The 14,506-nt window shown below is 42.8% G+C and overlaps 1 protein-coding gene across 1 annotated transcript; it reads right to left on the bottom strand.

Annotated features, from left to right (window-relative positions):
• Positions 1 to 3: 3 nt before the first annotated feature.
• On the bottom strand, positions 4 to 7,338 carry LOC108162424 (glycogen phosphorylase). Its single transcript, XM_017297151.2, has 4 exons — positions 6,914 to 7,338; positions 2,191 to 2,719; positions 514 to 2,120; positions 4 to 446 (listed from the first exon to the last, which is right to left on the bottom strand). Exons 1-4 carry the CDS (start codon positions 7,154 to 7,156, stop codon positions 300 to 302), a joined length of 2,526 nt encoding a protein of 841 aa, XP_017152640.1. The 5' UTR covers positions 7,157 to 7,338; the 3' UTR covers positions 4 to 299.
• Positions 7,339 to 14,506: the final 7,168 nt, after the last annotated feature.

Raw genomic sequence — 14,506 nt, 5'->3', positions numbered from 1 at the left:
ATATATTTTCTTTTATAATTTTTAACTTTGAAAGTTTTCCTGAGGTTTTTAATTGGCTGAGGCCAGTCGCTGCTCCTGTGATTTATTTCCAGATTTAGATTAGAGAGCGTTCTTTAATAGTTTACCTTGGATTTTTATTAAATAAAATATTAACAATTGGGGGTTGAGGAGTGAGGGCTGAGATGCCCGTTGGTTAGTTTTAGTTGGTGTTGCTTTTGGCTCCTAAAATTTGCACTTTGACTTTAACAAAAGTAAAGTACTTAAATAATAACATAATATCAAAAATGTCAATTGATTTATTACTGATCCTCGGGATTCGGCAGCTTCTCCCAGGTGGGCTCCACGCCCCAGATCTCGCGGGCATACTCGGCAATGGTACGATCCGACGAGAATTTGCCGCTGGACGCAATATTGTGGATAGCCATCTCCAGCCATTTGGCTTGGTTCTGCGCAGAAAAAGAGAACGACAGAGTTTTGGATATTAAGGTTTTATCCATGGAAATCCATGCTTACCTGGTAGGTCTTGGACACCAGATCCTGGGCCTTCAGGTACGCATCAAAGTCGGCCAGCGAGAGGTAGTGATCGTACTTGAGCAGAATATCGGCAATGTTCTTGAACTCGTTGGGATTGCCGGGGCTGAAGAAACCGCCCTGGATCTGATCGATCACCTGCTTGATCTCGGCATTGGCATTGTAGTAGTCATAGGCATTGTAGCCCTTCTTCTTGAGGGCCTCCACCTCGGTGACGGTCATGCCAAAGATGAAAATGTTTTCCAATCCCATCTCTTCGGCCATCTCCACATTGGCACCGTCCAGCGTGCCGATGGTAAGGGCACCGTTCAGCTGGAACTTCATGTTGCCAGTGCCGGATGCCTCTGTGCCGGCGGTGGAGATCTGCTCGGACAGATCCGCAGCGGGCATGATCTTCTCGGCGAGCGTCACGCGATAGTTCTCCAGGAAGATGACCTTCAGCTTGTCTCCAACAATGGGATCATTGTTGACCACATTACCAACGGAACAGATCAGCTTGATGATCTGCTTGGCCACATAGTAGCCGGGTGCGGCCTTGCCACCGATCATGATGGTCCTCGGTGTGAAATTGGCTGTGGGATCCTTCTTGATGCGATTGTACAGGGTGATGATGTGCAGGCAGTTGAGCAGCTGGCGCTTGTACTCGTGGATGCGCTTAACCTGGATGTCAAAAATGGACGAGGGATTGACCTTCACGCCATAGTCGGCCTCCAGGATGGCGGCCAGCTTCAGCTTGTTCTCCTGCTTGACACGAGCCACATTACGCTGGAAGTTCGGGTCCTTGGCCCACTTCTTCAGGGCCACCAACTGGTCTAGATGCACGGGCCACTCGTCGCCGATCTTCTCGGCAATCAGATCGGACAGACCCGGATTGCACAGCAACAGCCAGCGGCGTGGAGTGATGCCGTTGGTCTTGTTCTGGAACTTGCCGGGCTCCATTTCGTAAAAGTCACGGAAGAGCGAGTCCTTCAGGATCTGCGAATGGATGGCAGCCACACCGTTGACGGCATGGGAGCCCACAATCGACAGATGTGCCATATTGACGCGCTTATCGCCATCCTCCTCCACCAGGGACATGCGACGCATGCGGTCCAGATCCGTGGGGAACTTCTTCTTCACATTCTCCATATGCAGGAAGTTAATGTGATAGATGATCTGCAGATGACGGGGCAAGATCGACTCCAGCAGGGACACGGGCCAGCGCTCCAAAGCCTCGGGCAGCACAGTGTGGTTGGTGTAGGCACAGGTGCGGGTGGTAATGTCCCATGCCTTCTCCCAGGTCAGATGCTCATCGTCGAGGAGGATGCGCATCAGCTCGGGTATGGCCAGCGAGGGATGGGTGTCGTTCAGCTGGATGGCCACCTTATCAGGGAAGTGATCAAAGGAGTTACGCACCGCCTCGCGGGATCCAAACTTCGAGGCCTTGTAGCGACGAATAATGTCCTGGAGAGTGGCGGCGCACATGAAGTACTCCTGCTTGAGACGCAGCTCCTTGCCCTCGAAGAAGTTGTCGTTGGGGTACAGCACACGCGAGATGTTCTCGGCCAAGTTACGGTCCAGCACGGCCTGAATGTAGTCGCCATCGTTGACTGTAATCAGAAATGAGAAATCACTTAATATGAGGTTCTTTGAGGGGGAGTATAATTGTTTAGGACTTACAGAACTTCAGGTTGAAGTCAGCCGGTGACTTGGCCGACCACAGACGCAGCGTGTTGACATGATTGTTGGCATAGCCGGGAATGGGATTGTCATAGGGCATGGCATACACCTTCTGGGAGTCCACCCACTTCTTACCCTCAGGGGTATCGATCACACGGCCATAGAAATGGACGGGCAGCATGAACTCGGGACGTGCCTTCTCCCAAGGGTTGCCATAACGTAGCCAATCGTCGGGCTCCTCCACCTGCTCACCATTCTTGATCTTTTGGGCAAAGATACCGTACTCATAACGAATGCCATATCCATAGGCGGCCAGACCCAGAGTGGCCATCGAGTCGAGGAAACAGGCGGCCAGGCGACCGAGACCACCGTTGCCCAGACCGGCATCCTCCTCCATATCCTCGAGATTCTCAATGTCCAGACCAATCTGGTACATGGCTTCCTCGCATTCGCTCTGGATGCCCAGATTGATCATGGTGTTGGTGAGGGAGCGACCCATGTAGTACTCCAGCGAGAGGTAGTACACACGCTGAAAGAAAAACCAGGGGATGATGGCGATTAATTCATAGGAAAGGTACATTTGGGATCAGGGATCAATAGTTCTAAAGATTGGATACAATACAAGATTAAAAAATACCATTGGGCCGTTGAACGAATAAAGCAAGAAACAAGCAAGATACGAAATAGAAGAGCCTTCTGCTCTTCTGCAACAAGATAACGAAAATGTGCATGTGAGCATGTCGTAATTGAGCGAATCTCAATCACAAGCACACAAAGAAAATAGCAGACAACGCCAACAAGAACAAGTACGAGCCAAATACTGAATATTCCGCTCTACAGAAAGTGCTAATTGGAGCGATGGCCAAAGAATGTCCCTACACAATAAACCACTACACATAATAAAATGTTGTGTGCAGATTCCTGTGATATTACACTGAACCAAGTTTATCAAGTTATTTCCAAACTGCCCACTGTTCGAGTATAAGTCTAATGCTTCCATAAACACTCCAGAATAAACCCAAAAACTAACGATGAACTCTTTCAGTGAATCAGAATGCTTTTAAGAGCGTATCTTGGAAGAGTTTAAGAGCAAATCAACAATGGGTTTAAAAGAGAGAGAGAGTTGGATTAAGATTATTATTCAAGCAGAACCGGTTTTGTTTTGCCCGTGAATTATTCGCCAAGTGCAAGGTTCTATTCTTAGCCCAGGCTCAACTGTACAGCATACACCCAAATGCATACCTGTACAATGCCTGATAAGGAACCGTATCGATCGGATGCCCAGTTATGCCGGACATGTGCCGGTGCCGTTGCCGGCTTGCCCCACAAGGTCACCCAGTTCTCCCAATGACAACATAGGCGTTATCAATCGCTGGAATCGTTTGCTAATTTCAGGGCAGCCTTAATGGAAACTATTAATAGAGGTTCGATTCGATCCGATCCGATCCGATTCCGATCGGTTGCCACTGATTGCCATAATGTTACGAGGGCATTTGATTGTTTGTAGCAACAGTTATCAGGAGGATTATGTACTGTCGATACGGGCTGCACTTTGTATGATTGAGTGCAGAGCATGAATCTAATGCATCGGAATGGAAATCTATCTACTGCATCTCTGGTCAATGCTAGGGTGATGTGGTGATCGGGTTTACTGTCGACGGCATCATCATCTCATCGTTGACAGTGTCGCCACTTAATGGCTTCAAGGTATGCGACTATGCGCCGGACAATCCTTATCAGCGGACATATGTAGATTATGCCCTAAAAAACGCATACCCCAGCCGCATGCTGGCTCCCTGCCCGACATCTAATTAGAAGTCTGAGATTTGTTTGACGGATCTTGTTTGTGCATAATACTCATCATAGCATCTCTACGTGTAACGGGGTTAAAGGGTTGAGCTTATTGATTAGAAACATTCCGCAAACTTTCCGATAATAAAGTTGGGTTGTGATTCAAGAAAATAATGCACCAGGAAAGGGAATCAGTAGGGTGAAATTGGTTGAATTTTTTCTCCAACTATACGAGTATATAGATTCTTAACATTAGTTAGAAAGCCGTTCAAAATCGAACAAGAGATACTATGATTTGAATTTTGGGAGCAGCTCAACAACAAAAGGAGAAAACAAACTCCCTTATCAGTGAAACTCGTCATGCACAAGCCAGTTAATTGGTTTTTTGGTTCTCTCTTTTTGAAAAATTCGCTTGTGCGTCTCGAGACGATCGTCATGTGAGTACTTAGGATCATATGCTAGAGATCAGATATACGAGTATGTCCAATGATTGATTCGGGATTGAGCATTATGATACGAGAAAGCAATGGACCATTAAATGAAATTAGCTGGGTGGAAAACATTATTAGATATTTCCTAATCCCCTTATACCAGAAATTTGATATGCAACAATTTATTTGTGATTCAAATGCTCATAAGGTAAGACATTTCCTAAGGTAAGATCCCATACAAATTTCGCTGTTGTGAGCCACAAGTCTAAGCACGACCCTACCTCACTCTCAAAATGTGAATAAAATTGTTTGGCTTATCTAATCGAAAAGCAGGCAAAACGTAAATTTTGTGTCAACTTGCTCGTAAAAGCTTTTCAAGTCATTCAACTTTAGAATTTGGTTGCCATTTCACCTAACTGTAGTCGGTAAGTAGGGGACTTTGGCAAACGTTCTGGCCCAAACCGAAAGCGAACTATAACCAGACATACGAGTACATATGTATTGTTGTTCGTTGCTGCTTTTGATAACAATAAATGATATTTGTTTGCTTTTGTTTTTCTATAGGTATAGCCTATATACTTATAGCCACATTATATGTACATATGTATAAGTATGGCAGAAGTGCATAGGAAGGGCCATTAATGACTGGATTAGGTTTCCATTAGGTGATAAGTTTTGGAAGCATATGGATTCAGTGGCACAAAGTTTTCCACTTATATATATAGGAAAATTCCGAAGAACTCTTACCCCCAGTAGTGGCAGATGGTTATCCAACTCAATGAACTTTCTTCAATTTACATAAATTACTGCAGATTGGAATTGATGGAATGAAAGTGGTTCTTCAATTAGAGCCAACTCTAGACACACCACAACAGCTGTTCAATGTATCCATGAGATACAATCAACCCCATACTATACTCGTATATACTCCGCCTCTCCCTGCTCTGATGATTGCGTGAGTTAATTGCATTGTATGCCCGTGTCCGCACGCCCCAAAACTAAACACAAACATCGGATCTATTAATGGGTAACATAAAAGTTCCATAAAACCTGAACGTAAAGGAAAAATTCGACTCAACCAAATGACAAACGACCAGCGCATAGCAAACCCATCCCCCCAAAGTGTACCCGAAATAAAAATAAGAGAAAAACCTGCAAAGAAATGTAGACACTGCATATACAAAAATTTTCCTTTATATTTTTGTCAGTCCTCAGACGGGGGGGGCAAGACGCTTTCGTTTTGTTGTTAATAACCTTTGATTGACCTTGAAAATATGTGTGTCGGTCGGTTGTTGCCTATATACGTATGTATTTGGTATATATGTATGTATCTTGTCATTGCTATACACAGAAGCAACAACAGCAGTTTTCCCCCGAAATTAGTTAAATTGAAAATATTTATGGACCAAAAAAAAAGTATATGTACTACCCGGAAAGTTTTTGGGTGCCGAAATTGCTGTGGCGCTGCGAGTATTTGTACTCAATGAATAATTAATAGATCGGTAAAGTTATGCTGTATCTGTGAGATATTAACGGGGGCACGAAATTGAAAGTGATTTAAGCTGACATTCAGGCAAGGACAATGAGTTGTCATGTGCTGCGAAAAAACAATATTTGCTAATGAAAAGCTCTCACGCTTTGGGCACGTGTTGAGCAACTTGTGTATCTGTTGGATACACGGCCGGTTGACGGCCTAAGCTTGGGCGTACTTCATAAGAATTTAGCTACAAAATGTATCATCTTTCTAATGCGGATATCTTCATTAGCCATAGAAATGTTGAAAGAAAATAAATAAATACGAAATTGAGATGCTCGCTCAAGGAAATTGTATGCCAATTGAGTTATCACAAAAACATACAAAAGAAAGCCACTTTATAGATGTAGATATATATAGTTAAAGATTCTTTAAGCAATACGACGACAGCTGTGAAGCTATTTATAAGCTGTTATAGGCCTTAAAATCAGCTGCTAGAGGAGAACCCGCAGTAACCGGCTTTTGGGTCCACTTCCACAACCAATTTACGTGCAGTGAAAGCTTGCAATTTTGGGCATTCTCTCGTCACACATTGTTCTCACGTTTTTGGCATTGATCCCATTGCACTATGGGATATGTTGCCAAAAATCGGTGTGCAATTAGGCAGAGGAGAGGCGACAGATAATTGCGAACGAGTAGGAAAACAAAAGCGAAAGAAGTGCAGCAAGCGGCCAGATGAGAAAAATAAATTTGGCCACCAAAGCGGACAGCGCAATAAATTGGCGGACAACAGGCCGCAAAAATAAAATGTCGTAATACCCAAAAAAAAAATAAAAAATGGAATATAAAATAAATTGAATCCATTTTCTAGCTCTTTTAGCCTGGAGCGCGCACACATTGCGGGGGTCAAAGGCAGGGCAAAAGTTAGGTTACGTTTTGTTTTTTTTTTTTTTGGAATTTTCCATGAAGTGGGAGTAAAATCAATAGCCCTCAATGGAGTGGGGTAAGGGGGGGAGGTAACACTCACCTTGGGATCCTTCTCGTAGTAGTGCTGCTGTGTGCGTATCCAGCGTCCAACCATGTTATCCTTGACGGTGTTCGCCAGGGCAAAATAGTAGTCGCGCAGAGTGGCCACATTGCGATCCTTCACCAGGGTGTAGTGGAGATGGCGATTGAAGTTCTTCTTCACCTCGGTCACATTTCCCACCTCGGCAATGCCGCGCACCGAGATTTGCTTGCGTCGATCCGCGTCCGATTGGGGCTTCGACATGGTTGTCCTAGTTATATACGGTATATGTCTCTTTTTAACAATTTATATATACTATATATGTATATATGTATATGGGTGGATTCTGTTCCGATGCGTGGGTGCGCGTGTGTGAAAAACCCGTCAGCGAATGCGAAAAGAATCGACCAAGAAACCAAGAGGACCGTTCGCTGCAAACTCCGGAGCACTTCTCAGGCGACGCTGTGCATTATATGCTTTTGTTTTTGTCCATCAAAGCTTTTCAGCTTTCTCGTTCTCGGGCTCTCTCACTTTTGGCGCTGATTGTGAGTTCTCTGTGACACACAGTTGGGGTTCTTATCAGGCTCTCTCAGCAGCAGACCAGAACAGAGCATAGAGCAAAGCGTCGCTTGCATTCCGTTCCTCTGTTATGCACTCTCCCTCCTCACTCCTACCTGAAGCTTTGTTGGCCACTCTCTCTCCTCTTCTCTCCTCTCCACTCTCTCTTCTGAGTTGTTGTTCTCTCTTTGCCCCAGTCACCTTGTACGAAGGTCATACATGCGTATTTTATTTTTTGTTTCCATGATTTTTTTTCTTGTTTGGGGAGCAGCTGCTGAGTTGATGGTGGCGCCCTCTGCGACGAGTAAGCTTACAGCTGTCAAATGGAGAGCTTTCGAAACAGCTGTTGTGGCGCGCGTTTTTTAAGGTTGCCAGCATAAACAAACGCTCTAGCTCGGGTCCTCGTCTTGTTTGTATCCGGGCCGGTCAATTATGTCTAAAACTTTCTTCTGACAGTCGAACTGATTGATCTTTACGACCTCCTGCCTGAATGGGAGAGTGCATAGTGAAGAATGTACTGTGATGACTTATAAAACTGTGTATAAACTAATCCTCGCAGTGCCAAGAGCATCGGTAATTATTCTACATCTTACATGTATACACATTTTGCTACAAGTCAACTACATATTTATGTAGTTCGCCGATTCAAGAGTTGCGGCAAAGTTTAATTTTATGAAAGTGAAGTTCAAAGCATAAATCCCGTCGTTTTCGTTTTAAACCCGTTTTAGTTACCAAAACAGTTTCGGTTATTGTACGATATATTCAACCCTATGGAAAAGTCGGCCCTTTAAAGTGACAACATGGTAAGTACGCTGAATAGCTTGCAGAAAACGATCACGACAACATGTCGGATGTGCCGATTGCCCAATTTTTGCGGCATATTCACCGTAATAAAAAGGGTTCGGACTATTCAATCTGAATTTAAAGGAAGCAAAAAGAGATCCTTAACCGATTTAAAGGAAGCAAAAAGAGACAATTTACCGATTTGAAAAGAGAAAACAGAGCCAATAGGGAGCAGCGGCTGGGTTAGTTAGAGCTTACAGCTGTCAAATGGAAAGCTTTGGAAACAGCTGTTGGGGCGCGCGTTACCAGCTAAAAAAATGCTAGGAGGCGCGTATAATAAATTATTCAAATCTTCTATTTGAATCCCAATAAAGAGGGAAATGAAATTTGCTGTGAGAGTGGCCAAAAAACAATAGTTCTGTAAAGATATTATTTTCTAAATTTATTGAAATCAGCTAGTTTAACCAATTGACATAAAAATTCATTAACTTTGATGTGCAAAACCTATTAAAATCAGCAAATGTTGTTATTTGTGTGGTCATGTTTGGCATTATTATTCTCTTCTACAAGAAATATAATTTTTGATAATAGTTCTTCCATAAAGCCTCTTTTACCTATTCAACTAAAAAATTTTAAACTTTATATTTTTAAGCTTTAATTACCCCGGAATTTCAAAACGTGACACTAGTAGACGCAAGATAGTGATTATACGCATTACTTTTCAGAGAATAATGTATTTATTCCTCTTATGTCGTTAGTTCTTGTGTTTTTTCATTGCAGTCGCCTATGCTTTGCTTACCAGAGCGATTAAGTCGGTCCTTATCTGCGATATAGATTCCAGATGATAACAGCACTCGCACTATTGTCGATGCATTCGCTTGAGAAGTGATTAGCATATTGATGATGTCATTCACTCGGAAGATATCCCATCAGCACTCCATTCCGACTATTTACAGTTTTGTTTACAAATCTCTTTCCCTTTGGCAACAAATGCTAATCGTTGGGACCGGGCAAAGGGCATCTAGAATTCAGTCTGAAAGGAATTTAGTTATTCACTTTTCTTGTTTATTACTTTCCATAATGGCACTCCCATGTTCCACTACTTGGGAATGCATGCGGAAAGAGTCCTTGAAAGGTGCGGTACGGCTGAAGGCAGGATAGTATGAGCACGAGTGCGAGTTCCGGGGGCAAACAACATCTTGTTTCTTGTATTCTTTTCTTTCCATTTTCTGGTTTCCCCTTCTGTTCATTGCAAAATGAAAATGATTAGCACATTTGCCAGGATGGTAGGGTGGTAGGGCGGGTAAGGGTAATCTCGTGCCACATCCTGCCAACCAAAATGAACGTCATCATTCATACGCTTGTCTGTGTAAAATTTAAAAAACTTAATTGGAATCTGAAATCCGCTGAATCTCGGCAGCGGAACGTAACCCTCACGCTTGTTGACTCCGATCCCCGCCATATGTACAACACAGCCCGTTTTTGTTTTGTGCCACTATTATGCAAAAGTTATGCCCACACACACACACACATTGCCACACTCGCACTTGCACTCCCATTCACAACAAAAAAATAGTGAGGGGGCAGTGGGAAAAACAAAAAATAATCTCGGCTTAAAAAACGCATTTGAAAAAAGGACAGGTAGGATAAGGTAGGGTGTGGTGGACAGGGTGGGGTGCCGTTCAAAAGTTAAAGTGTTGCCATTTTTCATTTGTACATACATACATTCATGTGCATACCCTGGCAGGGGGTAGTATGTGTTAGACCAGGGCATGATGAATTTACTAAGAAGGTGGTGTCGTCGGCTGTGGTGAGGAGCATCCACGCTCTCGTGGCTCTCAGGGAGACAAGCGCTAGAAAGAGATAGCAAACGTTTTACGTTCTGTACGTTTGCATGCATACTGGCAAACGTATGGTCCTCGAAAGAGAGCAGATGTGGTAATAAGTAAATTCACCTTGGACCTTCGAGAGAGAGCGAAGCAGATCAGAGCTCGGAATCCAAATAATCTCTTCATTTTGCAGCTAAAACTTTTGCAAAAGATCCTTAATTTTTCTAGAAGTTTCTAGAGCTATTTAGGACAGAACCGCCATGAATGCAGAATTATAGTATATCGCTCAATGTTTAAACACGTTAGATCGGCCAGGGTATCACAAACTTCCGTCCTCTAAACTGCACTCTTCCTTTCATCTTTTTTTGTGTTTGCTGCCATTCCTCTGCTCCCTCTCCTGGTCACTCCACCACACTGTTTGTTGTTGTTTGTTGGTTTGCTTCTGTTGCTGTTGCTGTTGCTGCTCCTTCGACTGCACAAAAGCTCGAGTGTGGGTGTGCCTCTGTGTCTGTGTGTAGTGCGAGCACACACACCAGCAAACAAGATGAAACATATGTGAGCTACGTTTTTCGTGTGAAAAAAAAGAGCGATTCGAGTGCTTGTTAGACGCAGAGGGGCACGGCACGGATGGAGCTGCTGGCGAAAGTGGGAGAGTGGAAGAGATAGAAAAACACGTGAGAGCCAGAAACTCGTTTTGCCGCTAATTGGATGCTAAAGGTGTCTGTGTCTGCGAAGGGGTGTGTGTGTGTGTGTGTGGGTGGAAGGTGTAAGGGTTTGTGGCGGCCTGGAGTTGAAGTTGCCAAACATCATTAACAGCACGACACGCCCATCGCCCACCGCCTACCACCCTGAAACACCTACCTGCCCCGCCCCAAAGGCCCGAAAAAAACGGCATCTCAATAATTACAGTTCTTTTTTTTCCCAGCCAGCCAGCCTCCCTCTTGATGAGATTAAAGTTTTTGGCATAATGATGCCTCATTAAATTAAATGGCAACATTTTCCATACAAAACTGATGTAATTTGCCTGCCAGCACAGAGGCGGAACAGAAGGAGGCGGGCGTCCTGTAACAGGCCTGATTAATGTGCCTGGAAAGCGACTGGAAATGGAAATGGATATGGAAGAGCGAGAGAATTTTCTAATTTGAGAACCCATTCCCACTACATATTCTCTCTTGCCTGCCCCTACCATACTGGTTTCTGCGCCAGTCATTCTCTTTCCTCAATGAATGCTGTCTGTCCATCAGTCAACGTTAACGTGTAACTGGCATTTTGACAATCAGTGTAAGTGCAACATCAGATTTTCTGTGCCAATGCAATGCAATGGCAGTTTTCCCCACATTGTTTTACAGTGCAACGTCTTAGCGAGATTTTAATCAGATTTAAATGACTCTTAGGAATACCCATTCTATGTTCAAGGATGTATTGATGACTGTATAATTAGCCAACTCTAGTTTCCTTTTATTCCAATTAGGCTATAACCTTTTGCATCGTATGAATGTAAGCTAAAACCCCGTGATTCCCTGCTATTTTGAATTCTCAACTCTGTTGAAGGGCTATTAAATTGTTTGTATATTCCAATTTCCTGCATGTTTCGATTTCCGTTTTAGGCCCTTTATTTTTGCAGTTTAAATGTTGGCCATAAAAATGCAATATCAATATCAATATCGAGAGGTGCGCTTCGATTGGCCCGGCCCCACCTTTCCCTTGCCACACAAATTTATATCGAATTACAATAAAATCTGCATTTATCAAAGTTCAAAGCACACACACACACGCACACACGGAAGCAGGGTCTCACACACGTCCGCACACTAATGCTCATACACATGCAACATGTTGCAAGCCGGCACTTCTGTGTGTGCGTGCCATTTTGTAACCTTTAACCTTTTTATGGCCCCGGGCATCAAGCAAAATACTCGGGGTGCAACAAAAGCAAAAACCCAGTATGGGAAAACTTTGCTTTGCTTTTGTTGAAGTCGGAATACTCTTGAAGGAACTTTGAAATTGCCGAGTTGCATCCTTGCTGAATAGATATTTGATGGGTAGACCCCTTTAGAAGTTCTAAGAACCAACTAGAACGAGACTCCTAGCAAAATAGTAGAGGGTTCTATGCAGAAGAAATGTTTAATGTTTTCACATTTGGAGCTGGTCGTAGAACAGATATATATTGTAGGAAGAACACCCTCATATTTAACGTTGAACATCCAGTATTGGGTCTTTACTGGCGCTTTGATAGTTCTCTTATAAGGTTAAGGACTTCTATAAACTGTGAATTCATAGATACTATATTGAGATATCTTCTGATATTTAATGGGAATTCATTGAAACCTCTTCCTAGATGCTGAACCAGCTCATACTGAATACGATTGGAATAAAAATATACTTAGAGAGATGTTACCAGTGGGCCACACACCTCGGGTTCAAAGTGCACATTACTCTACCGTAATCCCTTTACGAGCATATCATACACCTCCCATGGCCAGCAATTGCTGGCTAAGACGGTCAAACACTTTAAAGGGGTACACGGACGGCTGCTGCTGTAGGAATAAAATCCCAATGGGAACATTTGGAAGCCAGCGAGCGCGGCCATTATGAGCTACTTAGCAACCGATTTGTGCAGCATTTGGTCGCACCTCCAACACATCCCACGGATATACATATACTCGTATATATAAGCACTCTCCTCGGCATTAGTGTTACGTGTCGAAGAGGGTCTCAGTCTCCGTTCCAGGGCTTTGGGGTGGAATCGCTGGATTTGTTTTTCTTTCGCTTCTCGTCTCGTATCGCTTTGTTTTTCGTTTCGTTTCGTTTGTTGAATTGAAATTGCTTAATTTAGCAGATAATTTAGCCAAACAAATTGTTTTCTGTGTCCCTCTCGTCCGGCCTCCCACCGAACTTCGTATAAACACACAAACACGAATGTAATTAGCCCGCTTTTCCGTATTTGTTTGGCAATTGCTTTTGTGGCTTTTGTGTTCCAATACCCCACTCAATAAGGGACGGGACTCCATTCGATGGCTGGTCCGATATGAACACTCCCATGTGGCTATTTGTATGCGATTTATGGAGCCAACTTGGTTTTATCCTAGTCGGCACTATTGTTGCGACAACTATTCAATTACCTCTTATATTTCGCAGGCCTTTCTCCATTGCCATGCCGTACTTTCACTTGTGTGTGGCCAAAGTCAATGTTTAATCTGGTTTCTGTTTTGTCTGTGGGGAGTTCTCTGGCTAAAACAATGCGTGCCGTGCCATTTGAATTCAAGCAAACTGCATCCTGCAACCTGCAACCTGCAACCTGCAACGTGCAACGTGCAACTACAAAAATACCCATGTATGTATGCCCGGGAGGGGCATTCTTCAATGAAAAGCAACCAACAAACTGTTGGAACAACTATGCGTATGCGTAACAAATTTGTTGTGGGACAGCAACATGATTTAATAGAACCTTTGCCTGCCGGGACTTAACCATAAATACTGTGCGTTTCGTAGCTGTAAGACAATAGAGAGCTTACGTTTCCAGTCACTTGAATAATTATGATGCTAATTGTGATGGTAATAGTATGCATTTGAGAGAGTAATTATAATGATAATCATAGTCCATTAGGCAATCTTAAAATTAATTAACACATTAAACACTTAAATTTATGAATTAGAAATTGATTTCTATTTATTTGTATTAGCTTTTGTGTGCAAATATCAAAGGATGAAAGGAAAATATGCCATGCAAAAAATCGATTTGTGGGAAACGGTTTCGAAAAATAGAACTATTTTTTCTAGAGCATTTTAAAGCTGTCTGTTATGAAGCTATTGAAGCCAAAAGCGGCCAATAAGCTTATTTTTCTGAACTTAAAATATGCATTTTATTTATTCAATAATTAAAAAAAAAACAATGCACATATTCTTCTCTATAAAAGTGCATACTTAGTTAGAATTAAACACTCTTTCAACGCTCTCAAAATAAACAAAACGTTGCCGAAAAAAGAAAATCCTTTTCAATTAAAACAAGAAACAAATCACTTTTGTTAGGCCAAAACTCTGCAAAAATAATTCAAACACCAACGAAATTTATACACAATAAAACCATCATCGACTTGAATAAAAATGTTGATTAAGTATTCACGAGCTTTAGCACTTGTTCATTTAATCGCACTAAAACTATCAGACAGTTCCGATTGCCAATTATCTATTTATTAGAACCACTTTCTAGCTGAAGAATATACAATTTCCTTATTGAATTTATATTTATTGATTCAATAAAACCAATCTTGCAATGAGTGTTTTATAGGAAATACAATGCCACATTTACACATGCCCACAGACAGTCAGACAGACAGAAAACCAGTCAGGGATACATGCGAATGCATTTATAATATTTTATAGTTTTTATCTGATTTTTATGTACCATCTATGAGGGGTGCAAGGGGTATGACAGGCTGCTCAC

Source organism: Drosophila miranda, chromosome 4, assembly GCF_003369915.1.
Source record: "Drosophila miranda strain MSH22 chromosome 4, D.miranda_PacBio2.1, whole genome shotgun sequence".
Classification (NCBI taxonomy): domain Eukaryota; kingdom Metazoa; phylum Arthropoda; class Insecta; order Diptera; family Drosophilidae; genus Drosophila; species Drosophila miranda.
The sequence above is the reverse complement of the archived record's forward strand: the minus strand, read 5'-3'. Positions and strand labels throughout refer to the sequence as shown.

What these genes read in the sequence shown, in the direction of transcription:
- LOC108162424 (XM_017297151.2), bottom strand. Translation starts at nt 7,156, where the DNA reads ATGTCGAAGCCCCAATCGGACGCGGATCGACGCAAGCAAATCTCGGTG. An exon ending in TGACTTCAACCTGAAGTTCT is followed by an intron (nt 2,121 to 2,190) that starts GTAAGTCCTAAA and finishes TTCTGATTACAG; the next exon opens with TCAACGATGGCGACTACATT. An exon ending in TGGTGTCCAAGACCTACCAG is followed by an intron (nt 447 to 513) that starts GTAAGCATGGAT and finishes TTTTCTGCGCAG; the next exon opens with AACCAAGCCAAATGGCTGGA.